The 18,515-nt window shown below is 39.1% G+C and overlaps 1 protein-coding gene and 1 non-coding gene across 2 annotated transcripts; one reads left to right on the top strand and one right to left on the bottom strand.

The window, feature by feature from the left end:
* The first annotated feature begins 4,643 nt into the window (after positions 1-4,643).
* Positions 4,644-11,120, top strand: LOC127666174 (stefin-2-like). The gene is made up of 3 exons (XM_052158929.1): positions 4,644-4,850; positions 6,681-6,782; positions 10,935-11,120. The coding sequence occupies exons 1-3, from the start codon at positions 4,785-4,787 to the stop codon at positions 11,058-11,060; spliced, it is 294 nt and encodes a 97-aa protein (XP_052014889.1). The 5' UTR covers positions 4,644-4,784; the 3' UTR covers positions 11,061-11,120.
* A 77-nt stretch (positions 11,121-11,197) lies between these two features.
* Positions 11,198-11,300, bottom strand: LOC127666456 (U6 spliceosomal RNA). Its single transcript, XR_007973648.1, has one exon. It is a non-coding gene; the product is annotated as a U6 spliceosomal RNA (small nuclear RNA).
* Positions 11,301-18,515: the final 7,215 nt, after the last annotated feature.

Raw genomic sequence — 18,515 nt, forward strand, 5'->3', positions numbered from 1 at the left:
CCCTTCCAGTCCTATTATGTTGCTCCATAACCAAAGCCTCCTCTGTCCCACACGTAAGCTCATGTAGTTGAGGGCCAGCTTCTAGGATCGCTGTTATGAAATCTTTCCAATCTTTTGGAATTACACAATTTTGCATGGCTTAATTATTTAGTACTTGTTTCACATAAGGTGAGTGCACGCTATAGGCTATAATCACCTCTTTAAATTTCCTTAGATCTAACATCTATATGGACTATCATCTGAATTCATTTTAAACTGTGGATTACTCTTCTGGAGGAAGTTGTTTTATGGTAGAGGGAATAAATAATGTAGCTTTTCTAGTAGTTCTGTGTAATGATAATTTTTAAAGGTATCTAGTTTTTCTGTAGTCTGTTTAGATCCCAAATGAATGAGATTAAAACTAATTTGAGGGTGAAGAACATGGAGATTATCTCCTTTTTTCTTCACTCTGATGTTTTTTAGAGAGTACATAGAAAACTGTGATCAACATTAATAATTCTATGATGATAACTGAAATGAAACTATACAGGGTCCAGATGCCTTTTGCTAAATTGTTTTCCATTATGAACACAGAAAATATTTTCAGTTTTTAATCTTGCCAATACTTTCTTTTCTTTAGAGAATTTACCTTATTGAATTCCAGTTTAAAATTTATTTCTCTGAATGTCAATACTCAGTTTCTTTCATGTTTGCAGCATCTGTTCATGTTTATAAAACAGTTCTTCTTATTTCTCTTTTACTGCTTCAAAACACAATATTCATTTCAGTACTTAAGCTTCTCTAAATTATCCTCTGTTCTATCTACTCTGAGCATACATTTCTGACTCTGAAGTCTGAAATTTCAGCTTCTCTGACTCCAGGTGATGCCTCTCCTCATGCTCCTGTGCCAAGATTCTCTCCTCTGAGTAGTGTGTCTAGAATTCAAGTTCATGGCCTGGATCTCATGCCCTACATTGGTGCAAAGGATATTTCAGGACTTTTGTGGAATCCTGGTTGAGGTTTTATAAAGACAGGGAGGTACCTACACAGTTTAAGGCTGCTGGAATTTTGCTGAGGAAATCTCTCAGCTATCCTCTAACTTAACACATTTTCTCTACCATTGTACCTCTTACTCATTTCTCATTGTACATTTTCCAGTTTTGTCCTGACTCCTTTAGACTTTCTTCTGCATCTGCCAGTAGTTCTGCCTGCCCAGAAGTTCTGCTTGTTCTACAGCCCCAGCTTAGCTTGGCAGCCCTTTATTATGCAAAAAAGGCACTCTCCTTACTAAACCGGTTGTCTTTGGAGGCTACATGACCTTTCCTACTGCAGCTTACCTTTCATTTTTGAACAATTGAGAAGATGACAAACATGTACATAACCTACTAGATTGGTATCAATACAATTAAAAATTGAAAACACAGCACATGCTTTCTTTCTTGGTTTGCTTTTTTCTTTGAATTTTGATTTTATTCTCTTTTAATTAATAAATAATTTTGTTTTATTTTAATCCCAAATGCTGCCTCCATTTCCTGGTCACCCCTTGCAGAGTTATTCCCCCATCTCTACCCCCTCCACCTCAGAGAGGGTTTTTCCCATAATGGGGCATCAAGTCTCTACAGAATTAGACCCATCCTTTCATACTGAAGGCAGACAAGGCCTCTGTTCCATGTTTGCCTCTTTGTATCTGTCAGATGCTGGGTAGAGACTCTCAGAGGACAGCCATCCTAGGCTCTTGTCTGTAAGCACAACATAGCATCAGTAATAGTGTCAGACTGCCCATGGGATAGATCCCAAGTTAGAACAGACACTGGTTGGCCATTCCTTCAGTGTCTGGTTCACTTTTTCCTCTGTATTACTTTTAGACAGGAGCAATGATGAGTCAACATTTTGTGGATGGGTTTGTGTCCCCCAACCCTCCATTGGGGCTCTTATCTGGCTACTGGTGGTGGTCTCTTCAAGTTTCATATCTTCACTGTTTGTCATTTTGGCTAAAATCACCTAAACTGAGTCCTGGGAGCCTGCCTCATCCCAGGTCTCTGGGAATTCCTAGCAATTTCTGCTCCCCACCCCAATAAATCCTAAGCTCCAACCCCCACCATCCAACCCTAGCAGCTAACTGCGGATGTGACTGGACAAACAGATTCACAACCTCCTGGTGAAAGACTGGATAGAAAAACCAGCAAGGACAGTCTCTTCAGATTGTTGGTCTATCAGTGCAGAGAGGTCCATCTTTATGGTCCTTGGCAGTACCCCTCCTAGAATGAAGATTTTATGACCTACTACAAGGCAAGGCTGGTTAAACAGGCTGTTCATGGTCAAGACCTACATGAAATGGAAGAGGTTGTTTTTACCAATGTTTCTATGTTTTATGTCTGTCTTTAAGGCAAGAGTTCTATGATCCACCTTGGGAAAGACTATTTTTCTTGGTGGTACTAGGGATTGATACTTGTGCCTTGAGTAAGCTTGGCAAAGAGTTCTAAAACTGATCTACATCCACACTGTCTCATTTTCTGAGTTCTCAACATCAACAAAGAAGGTTACCATAAGAAGCCATATTAAGTTGGCATACATTAGCACTGGGCACAGAGTCACATGCTAATGACACCAGAATCTGAGAGGCAGATTTAAAAGGTCATGAGTTCAATGTAAAGATGGAATACATGGGAAGTTCATGGAAAACCTGTGCCTCATAATAGCAAAGCTCTGTCTCTAGTGAAATCACTTATTAGAAGTCTGGTAGCCAATCATGATTGTTAACCCTGCCAACTTGATGGGATATGGTTAGAAAGTCCTTGGATACAAATCTGCAGCTCAGTGAAGCACATTTGATATTGGGTCAACTGAGGTAGGAAGACCAATTTTATATATAGGTGACATTATACCATTGTCCTAGACTGAACACAAATGAGAAAATGAGCAGGTCCCCCACTTGTCCTTCTTTGCCTCCTCACATAAGACACATGAGACCAGTTCCCTCTCACCTACTGCCATGCCTTCCCCATCATGACTGTCTTACCATGGAATGAATCATAAGCCAAAGTTCCAATTGTTACGGAAGTTCTGACTTCTCAGTGCTTGAAAGTCAATGTTTATGAGATGACAGACAGTAGGGAAGAGTTAAGGGTTTCCCCAAGGAGCACTGCTTGGAGACATGTCAGCAGAGGGGGACTATCATCCACAAAGTTCCATCTTGGCCAACTCAGAGGGTACAAAGCGGTTGTATAGGGGAAATCAAAGAGAAGAAAAGGAATCATGCAGTGTGTTTGCATCATGCAGGGCACATAGCTGTATTTCCTTCTCCAAAGCATCAAAACATATTAACAGACAATGGAACCTCAAGCCAATCTCCCTTTCCTTCTTTTTAGACAGGTGTATTTCTTTTCTGTAAGTCAAACCATAGGAATTTATAAAATTGACCCAGTGAGGTTGTGTCAGTTGATGCACAGAATTTAAAAAAAAAAAAACCCTAGATTCTGATGTTATATAAAGATTACCAGACACTCTCAGTTCTATACATCTAAAGAGAGGTGATTTAGAAGGGTTTTTTCTGACAGAGTCTTAGTCCAACAGTTAGAAAGGTCTTCAATTGTTTTTAGATAAGAGTATTTCAGTTTTATCTTAATTTTTAGAATTGTTTACATAAAGAACACAATAAAATAACAGACAACTATGTCTCTGTCACTCAGAACTGAACATGTCTCCCCCCCCTTTCTCTCTTGTGAAATCACCCAAGTTGGCACGGATGGGTGAGCAGGAAGCCTCTGTCCCTGTGTTGTACCCTGTTCCCTATTATCCCAAGCATTTCCCTCTTGACCAACAATTCTTCTAAAAAGTAGCCTTATCTTTCACATGGTTGGGATATTACCTGACAAGTTATCTACTGACTATAATCCTATCACTTGGGAAGCAGGGGCAGGAGATCAGATATTTAGGGCCATGCCTGTAATCCAGGGTTCTACAGGTGGAATCAAAAGAGTCAGAAGTTTAAGGATCATAGTGAGTTTGAGGACAGCCTGGACTACAGTGTGAGTTTCAGTCCAGCCTGATTTATATGCAAGCTCTTCTTAAAAAAGAAAATCATAAGGCATTGTGGGGCACATCTTTTATCCCAGCACTTGGGAGGCAGAGGCAGAGGAAGGGAGATCTCTGTGAGTTTGAGGCTAGCCTAATCACAGTGTGAGTCCAAGGACATCCAGAGCTACCCAGAGAAACCTTGTCTCAAAAACAAACAAACAAACAAACAAACAAAACTAAGAACAACGAAACCAAAACAAAAAACATGAGAATCAAAAGCAGCTGAAGAAATGAGGGTGTTTGCCATGTTATTCTTTATGTTTGGGGATAAACATTTTATAAACCACAAGTAAAAATCCACATTAGAGAACTTTATCATTTTTATAAAGTTGGGTAGATCCTGCACAACCAGCCTTGACATTATTAGTTATTCCCTTTAAAGAACTCAAGTATTAACAAATTTAGAAACTTTGATTATTCATGTCCTTCCTCCAGTGTCACAACAGGATGACATTATTGGCAGAAATGGCAGGGAGGGACCATGCCCACCACTCCTGAGTCCTGGGCGCACAAGCTTGCTCACATCCCCCACCCCAACTCCACTCTACTTCCTGTAAGGGATGCAATAAGACTTGCCTGAGGCCATGCTCACTTCCCCATTCCCTCAGACCCTGTGGAGATAAGACATTAGAGGTGGAGTTTACAGATACCTTTAAAACCCTGAGTCGCAGTGCTAGCAGGATCATTTCTTCTCAGCATCCTGTCCAGCAAAGAAGCAACTCACCAGAATGATGCTCGGAGGTACTTCAGAGGCCAGACCTGCCACACCAGAAATCCAGGAGATCGCTGACAAGGTGAGTCGATGTGCTTCAGGAACAGGCTTGATCCCAAGCCAAACTTCCAACATTTGATTCATAATTTGGACCTGAGTTGAGTGTGGGAAATGACAGAAACCAGAAATATATGATTTTGTTCAGACATTTATGCAGCTAAAAGTAGAACATAATACATTTCAGAGAAATTTTAATACCCTAAGAGTAAAATCAGCCAAGTCACACTTTTTACTGAAGCCTCAGTTTCCCCAGTAGCTGAAGGTGAATTCATGCTGGATCGTCTCTACACCTCACATGTCTGATCACAAGAGCTCTAATTACTGATGGAATTTCCCAGTCGTTCTAGTTGAAGCTGATACATGGAGGCTCCTGAGGTTGTTAGGGGTCCCTGAGCTGATTCCAGGATGCAATGCCCACGAAACCATCACAGTCAAAATAGAACTCAATGTTCCTAGCAAGTTAATACACATTGCTCATCTGTCATCTATATAAAAAGATGTATCATGTAGCCAGTTTTGCAAAGGAGGTGGGTTTGCAGTCTGTCACCTTATTTTCTTACATCACATTGTTTCCTCTGAAGCCGAATCATCCTGGAGGACAGTATCGGTTTGGCTTGTTATTTGCTTGTGTGTGTGTGTGTGTGTGTGTGTGTGTGTGTGAGTGTTTGAGGCCTGGTCTCACTACATGGTCTAGCCTGCAGGTGACTCAGACTAGCCTCAAACTCAAGGCACTCCTCTTGCCTCAACTTCTCAAGTGCTGGGATTACTTCTCAAGTGCCACCATGCTGGGTATTGTCAGATGTTATATGAGTAGAACAGGTGAGAACCTTCATGCTTGCGGCACTGAACATTCTAGAGGGAGTCACAGTCCTCAAATTAATGACTAAATATTTAATGCTAAACAGTTCTCACACATAGGTTTATTTCAATAAATATCTTGGAGCATTTTATTTTTGAGGAATATTTAATCTTTAAATCTACATTAGAATCTTCACATCGAGTTGGTGTTCTCACCCTTAAATGTCTACATAAGTCACCTGTTGCTGTAGACAGAATGCAGACCTGACTAAAGAGGGCTAGACAGGCCTGCCTGTCCTCATTTTTATTTCAAGGTCATGTACCCAGGGTGGTGGCCTAGCTCCCAGATGTGACTCATCTGTCCTGTCTTGCAGGAGAAAGCCTCAGGAGACAACTCGCACTAAAGTGTTGGGAGGCAGAGAAGCAGGCAGCAAATTGTGCATTTTTAGGAAGCATTTTCTCAACCACAGCAATCATTTCCCTACAAAGAACACTACAGGCCAGATACTATGAAATGTCCTTATTAAATCAGGAAATTCAGTCTACTCCTCTGAGATTATGGTTGGTTGGGTTCCCACAGTGTCAGGTCAGAGGGGGATATTGTACCCCTAGAATGATCTGAAGCTGCCCAGAGAAAATCTCCACTATGTGCTGTTTACTTTGTATTTAGTGAACAAATAGAGATATCCTTATTGGGGCCCTTCATTGCAAATCATGGCTATACTTTTTTTTATTTTATTTTTATGTTAAAGTGTGTGTGTGTGTGTGTGTGTGTGTGTGTGTGTGTGTGTGTGTGTGTGTTAATTGTTGAGGCAGGACTCAATGGGTAGCCCCAACAAGCCTGGAACTTTCTATCTAGCCCACACTGCTCTTGAATGACATTCTCCTGCCTCAGTCTTTCAGGTTCTGAAATTAGAGGCTAGAGGCTTGAACAGCCAGCCCAGGTTTGTCATCATCTCTGAGAGCTCTCAGCAGGATGAGGTTCCCAGTTTTGTGAAGCAGATAACCTGAGTCAACACAGCTCTAATATCATCCCTTAATTTCTCCTCATAAGGTCAGACCACAGCTTGAAGAGAAAACCAATGAGAAATATGGAAAATTCGAAGCCGTTGAGTATAAAACTCAAGTCGTCGCTGGCCTCAATTACTTCATTAAGGTTAGACACCAACCTCCCTCAAGCACTGATGTGATTGTTTCCTGTTGTTCCAACCTGACTTTCATTTCTACCACTGGTCTTTGATAAAGACGCTTGCAAGTAGAAAAAACCCCAAATCCATCTGATGACAGGATTTTTACCTTGTATTTCTTCATGAACACAGAAAGCTTTCTTATGTGGTTCTTAATTTCTAGAACCCCGTGGAAAACGATGGTAAAACAGCTGAGAGATTGGTTTACTGCCAAGGCTGCTTTTTCTGTCATTTGGATGTGGAGGTTAACGTTTTAGTGTATGGGAATTGGTCAGTGCCTCAGAGCGTTTTTCTAACTCAAAACTTCCTAATTCTGTGAGATCAAATAACATTCACTTAAAGAAGGACTTCAATCCTTCTGAAAAATCCTAGCTGAAAAAATTAATTCAAGCCACTTTCAGCCTTTAAATGAGTAGTTATTAATATAATTTAAATGATTTTTTAATTATTTTTATATGTGAGTGCTCTGTCTATATGTATGCCTACATGCCAGAAATGGGCATCAGGTCCTATTATAAATGGCTATGAACCAGCATATGGTTGCTGGAAATTGAACTCAGGACCTCTGGAAGAGCAGTTAGTACTCTTCTTAACTGCTGAGCCATCTCTCCAACTCGCAAATAATTCTTTCTATAGCTTAAGCAGGTCCAACTGATGGCACTCCAGTGACAGTATAAAGCCATATTTATAGTATTTTGTAAAGACATTTTAGGAACTGGAGAAATGACTCAACTGTCAAAAGTGGCTTTTGCAGAAATCCCAAGCTCAATGTCCAACACCCACATCAGGTGGCTCACAATCAGTTGTAACCCCAGCTGTAAAGTTTTGATACCTCTGGTCTCTGAGGGCACCTGCTCCTATGTGTTCATAGCCATAGACATGCAAACACAAAACTTTTTAAATTTTAAAACAGATTTTATATCAAAAATTAAATGGTTTTCTGATTAAGTGCTAATAAAAAACTTTTTGACATTCTTGTGATATCAAGGGAAACAATTCAAAACCTCAATTGTTGATAATAAATAGGAGATATATTTATTTCTACATATTAAACAATATTAATCCTGACTGAAAAGATAGCAGACTGTCAAATGCCTTTACTTCCTCTGCTTTGTCATTGGACCAATGCACAGTGGCATTTGTTTCTTTTTTTAAAAAAAATTACATAAGCTATATGTTTTTAATGTGTTTAGTTTCTTTGGCTTTTTTAATGACATAAACTACCTAGCCAGTTCAACATGAGCCACTCTCAAAGCTGGGTTGTATATGACAACTAGACCAGCTCAGCTCAATCAAATTTGAGTTCCTGGTGTGTTCCATGCTTGAAGAAGCATGTGAGCTAACCCTAGCTGAGTCCTCAGAAGGGATTCCTTCCTTCCATCATCTCTCTTCACATCTGAGGAAAAAAAATAGGAAAAGTTTTTGTATTCAATGAAAAGAAATTTTCCACCAAAATTGGGATTGTTTTGATAACTTTGATTATCTAAATATGAACATTTCATATTAACCACCTCACATATTTCATTAATAAAAATTTCATCAGAAAATGATCTTGGCAAATTTTTCCCTTGACCACTCTATTTCAATGTGGTTTCTTGCTGCCCAGCCTGAGCGCCCCACCCCCACTCTCTCACCATCCATTCTTCTGTTGAGCCTTAGTTCCCTCCTTCCTTCCTGCAGTCTGCCTGTTGACACCATTGCTCTCAGCCAGTCTCTAGCTTTGTGGTAGGTCTTTCATTTTGTCTTGAATCCCTCCTGAGAGAATGGTAGAGGACTACAGGTTTTGATGTTAGGTTACCCTGGGGTGGACCTTTTTACCTTTTCTTCAGCTTGTTCAATCTGTTCATACTTGTTCCAAATCTATGTGATCCCAAGATCGCCTCCCCTAAGTCTAATAATCCCCTACACTGCACAGAGAGGATAATAGCCAAGGTGGGCTTAAGATGTGCCAGGTAATGTCCTACAAGCAGGCCACACCCCTCTTCAAACAAGACTTACCAAATAAATAAATAAATAAATAAATAAATAAATCCAAAATAAAACTAAGCCACTTTTCCCTTGTTACCAATCAGAGAATTGATCTCTGGAAATGTAAATGACTGTGGAAGTTCACACTAATGGAAGCACAGAGCCAAGGTATCTCCATGGAGCAATGACTGCTGGCTCTGGGGATGTCAACAATGTTTGCTAAAGAAGAGCTCTTTTCCAAGTAGGAAACAGACACTTTTATTAAAAGATACACTGTAGAGTGAGGAGAATACAAATACTGAGCATGGTACACACCTGTAATCCTATTACTCTGAAGAAAGGACAGGATTCCCAAGTCTAAGGCCAGCCTGGGCTACACAGAGACGTCCTGCTTTAAAATAACACAGACCTACAAGAGAAACAAAATTATATACATGTTGAAATCTAACAGATCTGGGTCCCGATTTGGGCACTGCCACATAGTCACTGACAGCTTTATGCGGAAAACATTGCAACTCAATGTTTTTGGTTAGTGGGAGTTAGGGTGTTTGGGTGGTAGTTTGTTTTGTTTTGGTTGTTGTTGTTTTGACACAGACTCTCATGTATCTCAGGAAGTCCTGGAACTCAGACTTCATATATACTGAAAAATACATTTCTGCTCCTTTTGCCTTTACCCCCTGAGTGTTGACATTATAGGCACATACCACCGGGCATATGAGTTGCTGATAGACCAAAACCAAGATTTCATACAAGCTGGAAAAACACTGTGCTAAGTCAGCTGCACCCCCAGCTCCAGAAAAAATAATATCTTTAAATCTGTTTCTGGCATCTTTGACATCGATACTGTAACAGTCTTTCAGACTTACAGGAAGAAATCAGTGGGACCACACACATGCACACACATGTGCGCACACAGATAAACACTTTTGTATGAAGCTCATCATAATGACATAATAATGGCAAACTCTGGTTAGTAGCATTTTAAGATTAAAGTAGGAAGGGATATTAGAGCACAATGTCTACTGGACAGCACAAAACTTTTATTGTTCTGATAAAGAAAAATGTGGCAGAGCCGGGCTGTGGTGGTACACACCTGTAATCCCAGCACTCTGGGAGGCAGAGGCAGGCGGATTTCTGAGTTCCAGGCCAGCCTGGTATACAGAGTGAGTTCCAGGAAAGCCAGGGATATACAGAGAAACCCTGTCTCCAAAAACATAAAAAGAAAAGAAAAAAAAAGAAAAAGAAAAATGTGGCAGTTCTTATCAGATGGTGTAAGACCCAGGTTCATGAGCAAACTACCATGGGAGTGTTGTTCTGATGGTACCTAAGCTTCTTTATTTTTACTTTACAAAGGAAGCAGCCTTGTGGGCACTCACAAAGTAGGTTTGCAACAGAGTGCAGATATGGGAACCATACAGTCCATATATTCTAAAGCAAATCTGAGTTTCTTTTCCCTTATCAAACTATTTGCCAATTATTCTCCCAACTTAGAAGTCAGAAAACAGAATCACCAAAAACACAGGCTTCCCTCTGCTCCTGTTCCAGGCATCATAAAAATAAAATGTAACTCTGGAATGTAATCTGTGCCAAGGTTTTAATGAAAAGTACAATAAATTAAATCCAGATGGAGAAATGGATTAGTGGGTAGGAGTGCTGGTTGTCCTTGAAGAGGACTTGGGTTTGGGACTTAGAACACACATAGTAGCTTACAACTATCTCTGACTCCAGTTCTAAGATATTTAACACCCTCTTCTTATGTTTTCAGACTTTGCATGCATGTGATGCACTTATATGCCAGCAGGCAAAACATTTATACAAATAAATTGACAAAAATCTTTTTTCTAAAAGGTATTAAAAATACATCTCAGGAATATGTTTTCTGCCATACTGTTAGCAACTTACAAGTTGATGAAAGTTCAGCTCACCGTGCTGCCTTGGGCTAGAAGTGTTGTTTCAGGAGAGCTTGATACATCAGACCTTGACAAGAAAGTAGATCTGTCATACAATTGAGATCCACATGAATAATTTTTCTTTGCTTCCTTCCTTCCTTTCTCCCTTCCTTCTTTCCTTCCTTCCTTCCTTCTTTCTTTCTTTCTTTCTTTCTTCCTTCTTTCCTTCCATCCTTTCTTTTTATTTTCATTTATGTCTTTCAGATTGATGTAGGGAATGGTTGTTACCTTCACGTAAGAGTCTTCAGTGGCCTTTCTGAAAAAGATAATTTTGAACTTCATGGTTACCAGACTAACAAAAAGAGGAATGATGAGCTGATCTACTTCTAAGTAGCAAGTTCTAAAGTGATCTTATTCTTCTCATTGTAAAGAGATGCAGCCATCAATAAAGAAGCGTTCTTGAAATAACTGTTTCCCTCCCTCATTTCTCAGCGTAGTGTTGACCTTTACTTCCTAGACAATTATTTTTAGATATAGAACGTTTCATGAATTTGTATGTCATCCTTGGGCAATGGCGATGCTACTCTGTGTTGTTACAATTTGTAACCTACATGCTGCCATATGGAGCACTGTGCTTATGGTTCAGAGTTAGTACTCCACAAGAAATGATTCCAACTGGATACCTTATAAAATCTACAGCTCAGTTGCAATTGTGTAAAAGATCTTACCACCCCATCCTCACTGCAGGTGCATTGATGGCTGTCAGAGAAGCACACTCCTTGATCCCTTCATTTGCCTGGAACTAAGCATATCATCTGTGCCTTCATGTTTGAAAATAAATTTGGTATTTTACAAGTCATGTTTTGAAACAATCATAACATAAGTAAACTTCCCTCTCCCCTCCCCCATGCTTCTTTTGCACTTGAGAGTCAATGGCAGTGATTTCCCCTCACAAGCAAATGCTTTCTGGTGCTCACTAGAGCAAATAGCAATGTGCACTTCCCACAAGGCCATTGTGCTGCACAGCCAAAACTCAACAATCAAGACCATGAAATGAACACTGATGACACACTGACACCTAGTCCCAGGTGTCACTTAATCTTTCCAACTTGTTGTAACAAATAAATAAAGTCTACTCTTACAACCAACTACGTTAGTACCCAGCATGACTACTAGTTCTGAATTCTTAAAGGATATGACCATTGATAAGTGCCTGACTACTAACATGTTTCTTTATTGTCCTTAACAGTTTATGAAAATAGCATATATAAGACTAGGACTTGGAAATACATTTTAAAGGAGTTCTATTGAAGTGATAGGGACATATATCTTTAAACAAGGGTCGAATCATTTATACATTATAGTGTAGCAAACACAACTTTAAAGTTCTATCATCATAAAAAAAACCATGACTATCTCAAATATTTGAGTCTTGCTATTCCTTTCTTAGTCTGAAAGGAGATATCTCTGGAAGAGCAGTCAGTACTCATAACAACTGGGCCATCCCACCAGAGCCCACATGTCAGCCACATATAGCCTTAATCTTTGTTCCTGATATTCTGGTCCTGTTCATTTAATTCATTTTAGATTCTATTTCACCTGAGACATTGTCCTAGAAACTATGTAGATACCTTTTGAAGTGACCAAGTGACTACACCTTCAATGTCAATTCCATCTAATTTTAATTTCAACTTTAGTCTTTATTTATAGCACTTTTCCAAAATATGTACTTCCTCTACGTTTAAAAAAATCTCTCTTGTTTCATTTATCAGATTAGTTAAATGAAAATCAACCATGTCTGTGATATCAGGCACTAATTTTTCTAGATGCTTTATAGAACAAGCTCTCCTTAGCTGACGTAGAATAAATGGTTCATATTGCTTTTTTTAATTCGATATATTTTTTATTTACATTTCAAATGATTTCCCCTTTTCTAGCCCCCCCATTCCCCGAAAGTCCTGTAAACCCCCTTCTCTTCCCCTGTCCTCCCACCCACCCCTTCCCACTTCCCCGTTCTGGTTTTGCCGAATACTGCTTCACTCAGTCTTTCCAGAACAGGGGGCCACTCCTCCTTTCTTCTTGTACCTCATTTAATGTGTGGATTATGTTTTGGGTATTCCAGTTTTCTAGGTTAATATCCACTTATTAGTGAGTACATACCATGATTCACCTTTTGAGTCTGGGTTACCTCACTTAGTATGATGTTCTCTAGCTCCATCCATTTCCCTAAGAATTTCATGAATTCATTGTGAATAGTACTCCATTGTGTAGATATACCACATTTTTTGCATCCACTCTTCTGTTGAGGGATACCTGGGTTCTTTCCAGCATCTGGCAATTATAAATAGGGCTGCTATGAACATAGTAGAGCATGTATCCTTATTACATGGTGAGGAATCCTCTGGGTATATGCCCAGGAATGGTATAGCAGAATCTTCTGGAAGTGAGGTGCCCAGTTTTCTGAGGAACCGCCAGACTGATTTCCAGAGTGGTTGTACCAATTTGCAACCCCACCAGCAGTGGAGGACTGTTCCTCTTTCTCCACACCCTCTCCAACACCTGCTGTCTCCTGAATTTTTAATCTTAGCTATTCTGACTGGTGTAAGGTGAAATCTCAGGGTTGTTTTGATTTGCATTTCCCTAATGACTAATGAAGTTGAGCATTTTTTAAGATGCTTCTCTGCCATCTGAAGTTCTTCAGGTGAGAATTCTTTGTTAAACTCTGTACCCCAATTTTTAATAGGGTTGTTTGGTTTTCTGGAGTCTAACTTCTTGATTTCTTTATATATATTGAATATTAGTCCTCTATCTGATGTAGGATTGGTGAAGATCTTTTCCCAATTTGTTGGTTGCCGATTTGTCCTCTTGATGGTGTCCTTTGCCTTACAGAAACTTTGTAATTTTATGAGGTCCCATTTGTCAATTCTTGCTCTTAGAGCATACGCTATTGGTGTTCTGTTCAGAAACTTTCTCCCTTTACTGATGTCCTCAAGGGTCTTCCCCAGTTTCTTTTCTATTAGCTTCAGAGTGTCTGGCTTTATGTGGAGGTCCTTGATCCATTTGGAGTTGAGCTTAGTACAAGGAGACAAGGATGGATCAATTCACATTCTTCTGCATGCTGACCTCCAGTTGAACCAGCACCATTTGTTGAAAAGGCTATCTTTTTTCCATTGGATGTTTTCAGCTTCTTTGTCGAGGATCAAGTGGCCATAGGTGTGTGGGTTCATTTCTGGATCTTCAGTCCTGTTCCATTGATACTCCTGCCTGTCACTGTACCAATGCCATGCAGTTTTTAACACTATTGCTCTGAAAGTATCCAAATTAACAAACTTAGAAATGAAAAGGGAGATATAACAACAGAAACTGAGGAAACCCAAAAAATCATCAGATCCTACTACAAGAGCCTGTACTCAACACAACTGGAGAATCTGGAGGAAATGGACAATTTCCTTGACAGATACCAAATACCAAAATTAAATTAGGACCAAATAGATCATCTAAACAGTCCCATAATGCCAAAAGAAATAGAAGGAGTCATAGAAAGTCTTCCAACCAAAAAAAGGACAGGACCAAATGGTTTCAGTGCAGAATTCTATCAGAGCTTCAAAGAAGAGTTAACACCAATACTTTTCAAACTATTCCACAAAGTAGAAACAGAAGGAACACTACCCAATTTCTTCTAAAAAGCCACAATTACGCTGATACCAAAACCACACAAAGATCCAACAAAGAAAGAGAAGTTCAGACCAATTTCCCTTATGAATATCGATGCAAAAATACTCAATAAAATTCTTGCCAACCGAATCCAAGAACACATCAAAATGATCATCCACCATGATCAAGTAGGCTTTATCCTGGGAATGCAGGGTTGGTTCAATATACGGAAATCCATCAATGCAATCCACTACATAAACAAACTCAAAGAAAAAAACCACATGGTCATTTCATTGGACGCTGAAAAAGCATTTGACAAAATTCAGCATCCTTTCATGCTTAAAGTCTTGGAAAAAACAGGAATTCAAGGCCCATAGCTAAACATAGTAAAAGCAATGTACAGCAAACTGGTAGCCAGCATCAAACTAAATGGAGAGAAACTTGAAGCAATCCCACTAAAATCAGGGACTAGACAGGGCTGCCCCCTTTCTCCTTATCTTTTCATTATTGTACTTGAGGTACTAGCTCGGGAAATTCGACAACATAAGGAGGTCAAAGGGATACAAATTGGAAAGGAAGAAGTCAAACTATCATTATTTGCAGATGACATGATAGTCTACCTAAGTGACCCAAAAAACTCCACTAGAGAACTCCTACAGTTGATAAACAACTTCAGCAAAGTGGCAGGTTATAAAATCAACTCAAGCAAATCAGTGGCCTTCCTATACTCAAAGGATAAGCAGGCTGAGAAAGAAATTAGGGAAATGACCCCCTTCACAATAGCCACAAACAGTATAAAGTATCTTGGGGTGACTCTTACCAAACATGTGAAAGATCTGTACGACAAGAACTTCAAGACTCTGAAGAAGGAAATGGAAGAAGACCTCAAAAAATGGGAAAACCTCCCATGCTCATGGATCGGTAGAATCAATATAGTTAAAATGGCCATTTTGCCAAAAGCAATATACAGATTCAATGCAATACCCATCAAAATCCCAACTCAATTCTTCACAGAGTTAGAAAGAGCAATTATCAAATTCATCTAGAATAACAAAAAAAAACCCAGGATAGCTAAAACTATTCTCAGCAACAAAAGAAATTCTGGGGGAATCAGTATCCCTGACCTCATATTGCTTTTTGATTGGTCCTGAACAAAGTCCCTTAGGCAGTAATTCTTGATTGTAAGGGATTGCCTTGTATATCTCTGCATGATCTAAGCCCCGTGTCTGACTCTTGCACATCTTTTATACATCCCTGGAAACTTTCTCCCTGGATTAGAGAAAAATATTATCCTAGGGAATATTTGTCTATACTCCATTAGGAAATAACCTCATCTTCCACAGCCACCAAATCAGACATTCTGAGCTCTCATACTTTTAGCAATTGCCAGTCCTGAGCCTGGTGACTGAAGATGGATGTCCCACAAAACAGAGGAACTTTAGGTGACTATCCAGGTAGAATCTGTCGAGGTAGCTTTTATGCAGTAAGTCTCTGTCAGTTCTATAGATCTGGAAGCTGCTTGCTCTGCACTTCCTGTTTACTCAGGAAAGCTTTATCCTCAGGGCTCTGATCAGGTTGAAGACTAGGTAGTTAGAGTTTTACAATTTTCCTTGTTACCAGATTGAAATAAGAAAAACCCACAAAAGAGGTGAAAAATTTTTGAAGGTTAAAAGATATAAAAGCTTAAGTTGTAAAGGATCTAAGTGTTTTAGGGTCTAAAAAGGTGTTTTAAAGTTAGTAAATGCAAGGTTGTAATGCATAAATGGCCATAAGAAAATTATTTAAGATATATAAAAGGAATGAAATATATCAGGCAGATACTGAAATATTTTCTCCAAAGTTCCAAAATATAAATGGATTAAACACTGTGAAAATAATTCTTACCCTGATAGTTCTCATAGTTGTTCTTACTGTATGAAATTTACTGTTATTAGAGACAAACCATTTTTTGAACTAAAGGGAGGAGATGTTGAGATGACACACACATATTATATTTACCAGCTATGAGAAAGTGTGTCCCTGTGGTTTCCATTGTTAATTAAACCAGCACCAGTCTAGAGGATATGTAAATGTCACATCCTCAACTGCTCCAAAAAGAAAGGCCAACTAACCCCAAAGCCTACTGAGTTACTCTCAAGTAAGGGGTGTGACTATATAATACAGGGCTGGTAGTTTGGAGGTAGGGCAGGAGAGAATTGGCAGAATGTCTGGGCAAGATGCAGGCAAGGGCAGAGAGGACTATAGATTTCTCCTTGTCTTCATAAAACCTCAAGTAGGATCCCATGAAAGCCGGGCAACCATAAATATATATAGTTATAGTTATAGTTATATATAGTTATATATAGTTATATATAGTTATATATAGTTATATATAGTTATATATAGTTATATATAGTTATATATATAGTTATAATTTTCAAATACAATAAGATTATGAAAATGTGAGCCAGGGAAAGATTACATGTCTGTAATCTTACACTCAGGGGGCTGAAGGAGGGGCATCATGACTTAGAGGCCAACTGGGGGTATATATTGAATTGAAGACTAATCTCGGCAACCCAGAGTAGCCATATACCTCAGAAAAATTACAAACAACTAACCAAACATATTATACAAATATATTAATTGCACATGTATTTGTATACTGCAATACAAAAAGTGCCCTACTAAGTATAAATAGGTATAGAATGATATTACATTAATGAATATTTAAAATTGTTCATAGAAGAAATGACAACCACAACTGATCAAAGAAATGATTGCATATGTATGTACTCACAGATATATTCATATGTAGTGCCTACAACAGGCAAATGGAGACAGAAGGAAGTAGTGGATGCTTAACAGTGAGTGGGTGAGAGGAGAGGGAGGAAGCTAGAAGATTTACAGCTCTTAGTTGTGTGTAGAAAGGAAAATATTGTGAAATCGACATGGTACGATTTCCACAAATTTGTAAACGTACTAAAAGTCCCTGAGGAGAACACTTAAAATATCTGAACTGCATGGTATTTATGGCATATAAGATATTCAATAAAAGTATTTAAAGGGTCAAATGGGGGCTCAGTGGAGAAGGGCATTTGTCACCAAGCCCAATTACCTCAGTTTAGGCCTTGGAAGCATGTGGTGGAAAGAGAACTGACTTCCTCAAAATATCTTGTGACAGCAAGTGGGCTGTGACACACACACACACACACACAAATAAGTAAAATGAATATTTTAAAAGAAGACAGAAATTACATGGAACTCTGGACTGGATACCTGTAATAAATGACATTATTGCAACAACCTGAAAAGAATGAGTACGACCTAGGAACTAGATAACTCTGTACCATCAGTGTTCATTTCCTGCTCTTGATTGTTGGGTTTTGGCTGTGCAGAAAAGTGTCCTTGTGGGAAGGACACACTGCTATTTTCACTAGTGAGCACCAAGAATTATTTGTTGGTGATGGGAAATCACTGCAATTGACTCTGGAGTGCTAGAAAAGGATAGGGACGGGGGAGGGGGCAGCTTCTTTATCAGTTATGATTGCTTCAAAACATGACTAGTAAGATAACAAGTTTGATTTCAAATAAGAAGGCACAGATGACATGCTGGGTTCTAGGCAAGCAATGGGGTCAAAGAGTGTGATTCCCTGGCAGCCATCAATGCACCTAAAGAGAGGAAGGGATGGTAAGATCCCTTATCCAATTATAACTCAGCTGTAGTTTTTATAAAGTTTCCAGTTGGTATTGTTCATTGTGAAGATTCATAAAACTTTGGCATTTTTAGCAGGGCAGTAGTGGAGGTGCACACCTTTAATCCCAGCACTTGGGAGACAGAGGCAGGCATATCTCTGTGAGTTCTAAGCCATCCTGACCTATGGAGTGAGTTCCAGGACATCCAGGATCACATAGAAAAACCCTGTCTTGAAGGGAAAAAAATCCCAACCAACCATTGTGATTAAATTTTTCATTATACACCAATCAATCAATCAATCAATCATCAATCAATCAAACCTGCTGAATTACCTTTCTTTACATGTAAAGAACCAAGAGTGTCTGGTAATCTTTGAATAACATCAGAATTTTTTGCTTATTCTTTTAATACTATGTGTCAACTGACACAGCCTCACTGGGTCAATTTTGTAGATTCCTGTCAGGTTTGACTTACAGAAAACGAATATGGCCTTCTAAAAAGAAGGATAGGGAACT

Source organism: Apodemus sylvaticus, chromosome 15 (assembly GCF_947179515.1).
Source record: "Apodemus sylvaticus chromosome 15, mApoSyl1.1, whole genome shotgun sequence".
NCBI classification, from domain to species: Eukaryota; Metazoa; Chordata; class Mammalia; order Rodentia; family Muridae; genus Apodemus; species Apodemus sylvaticus.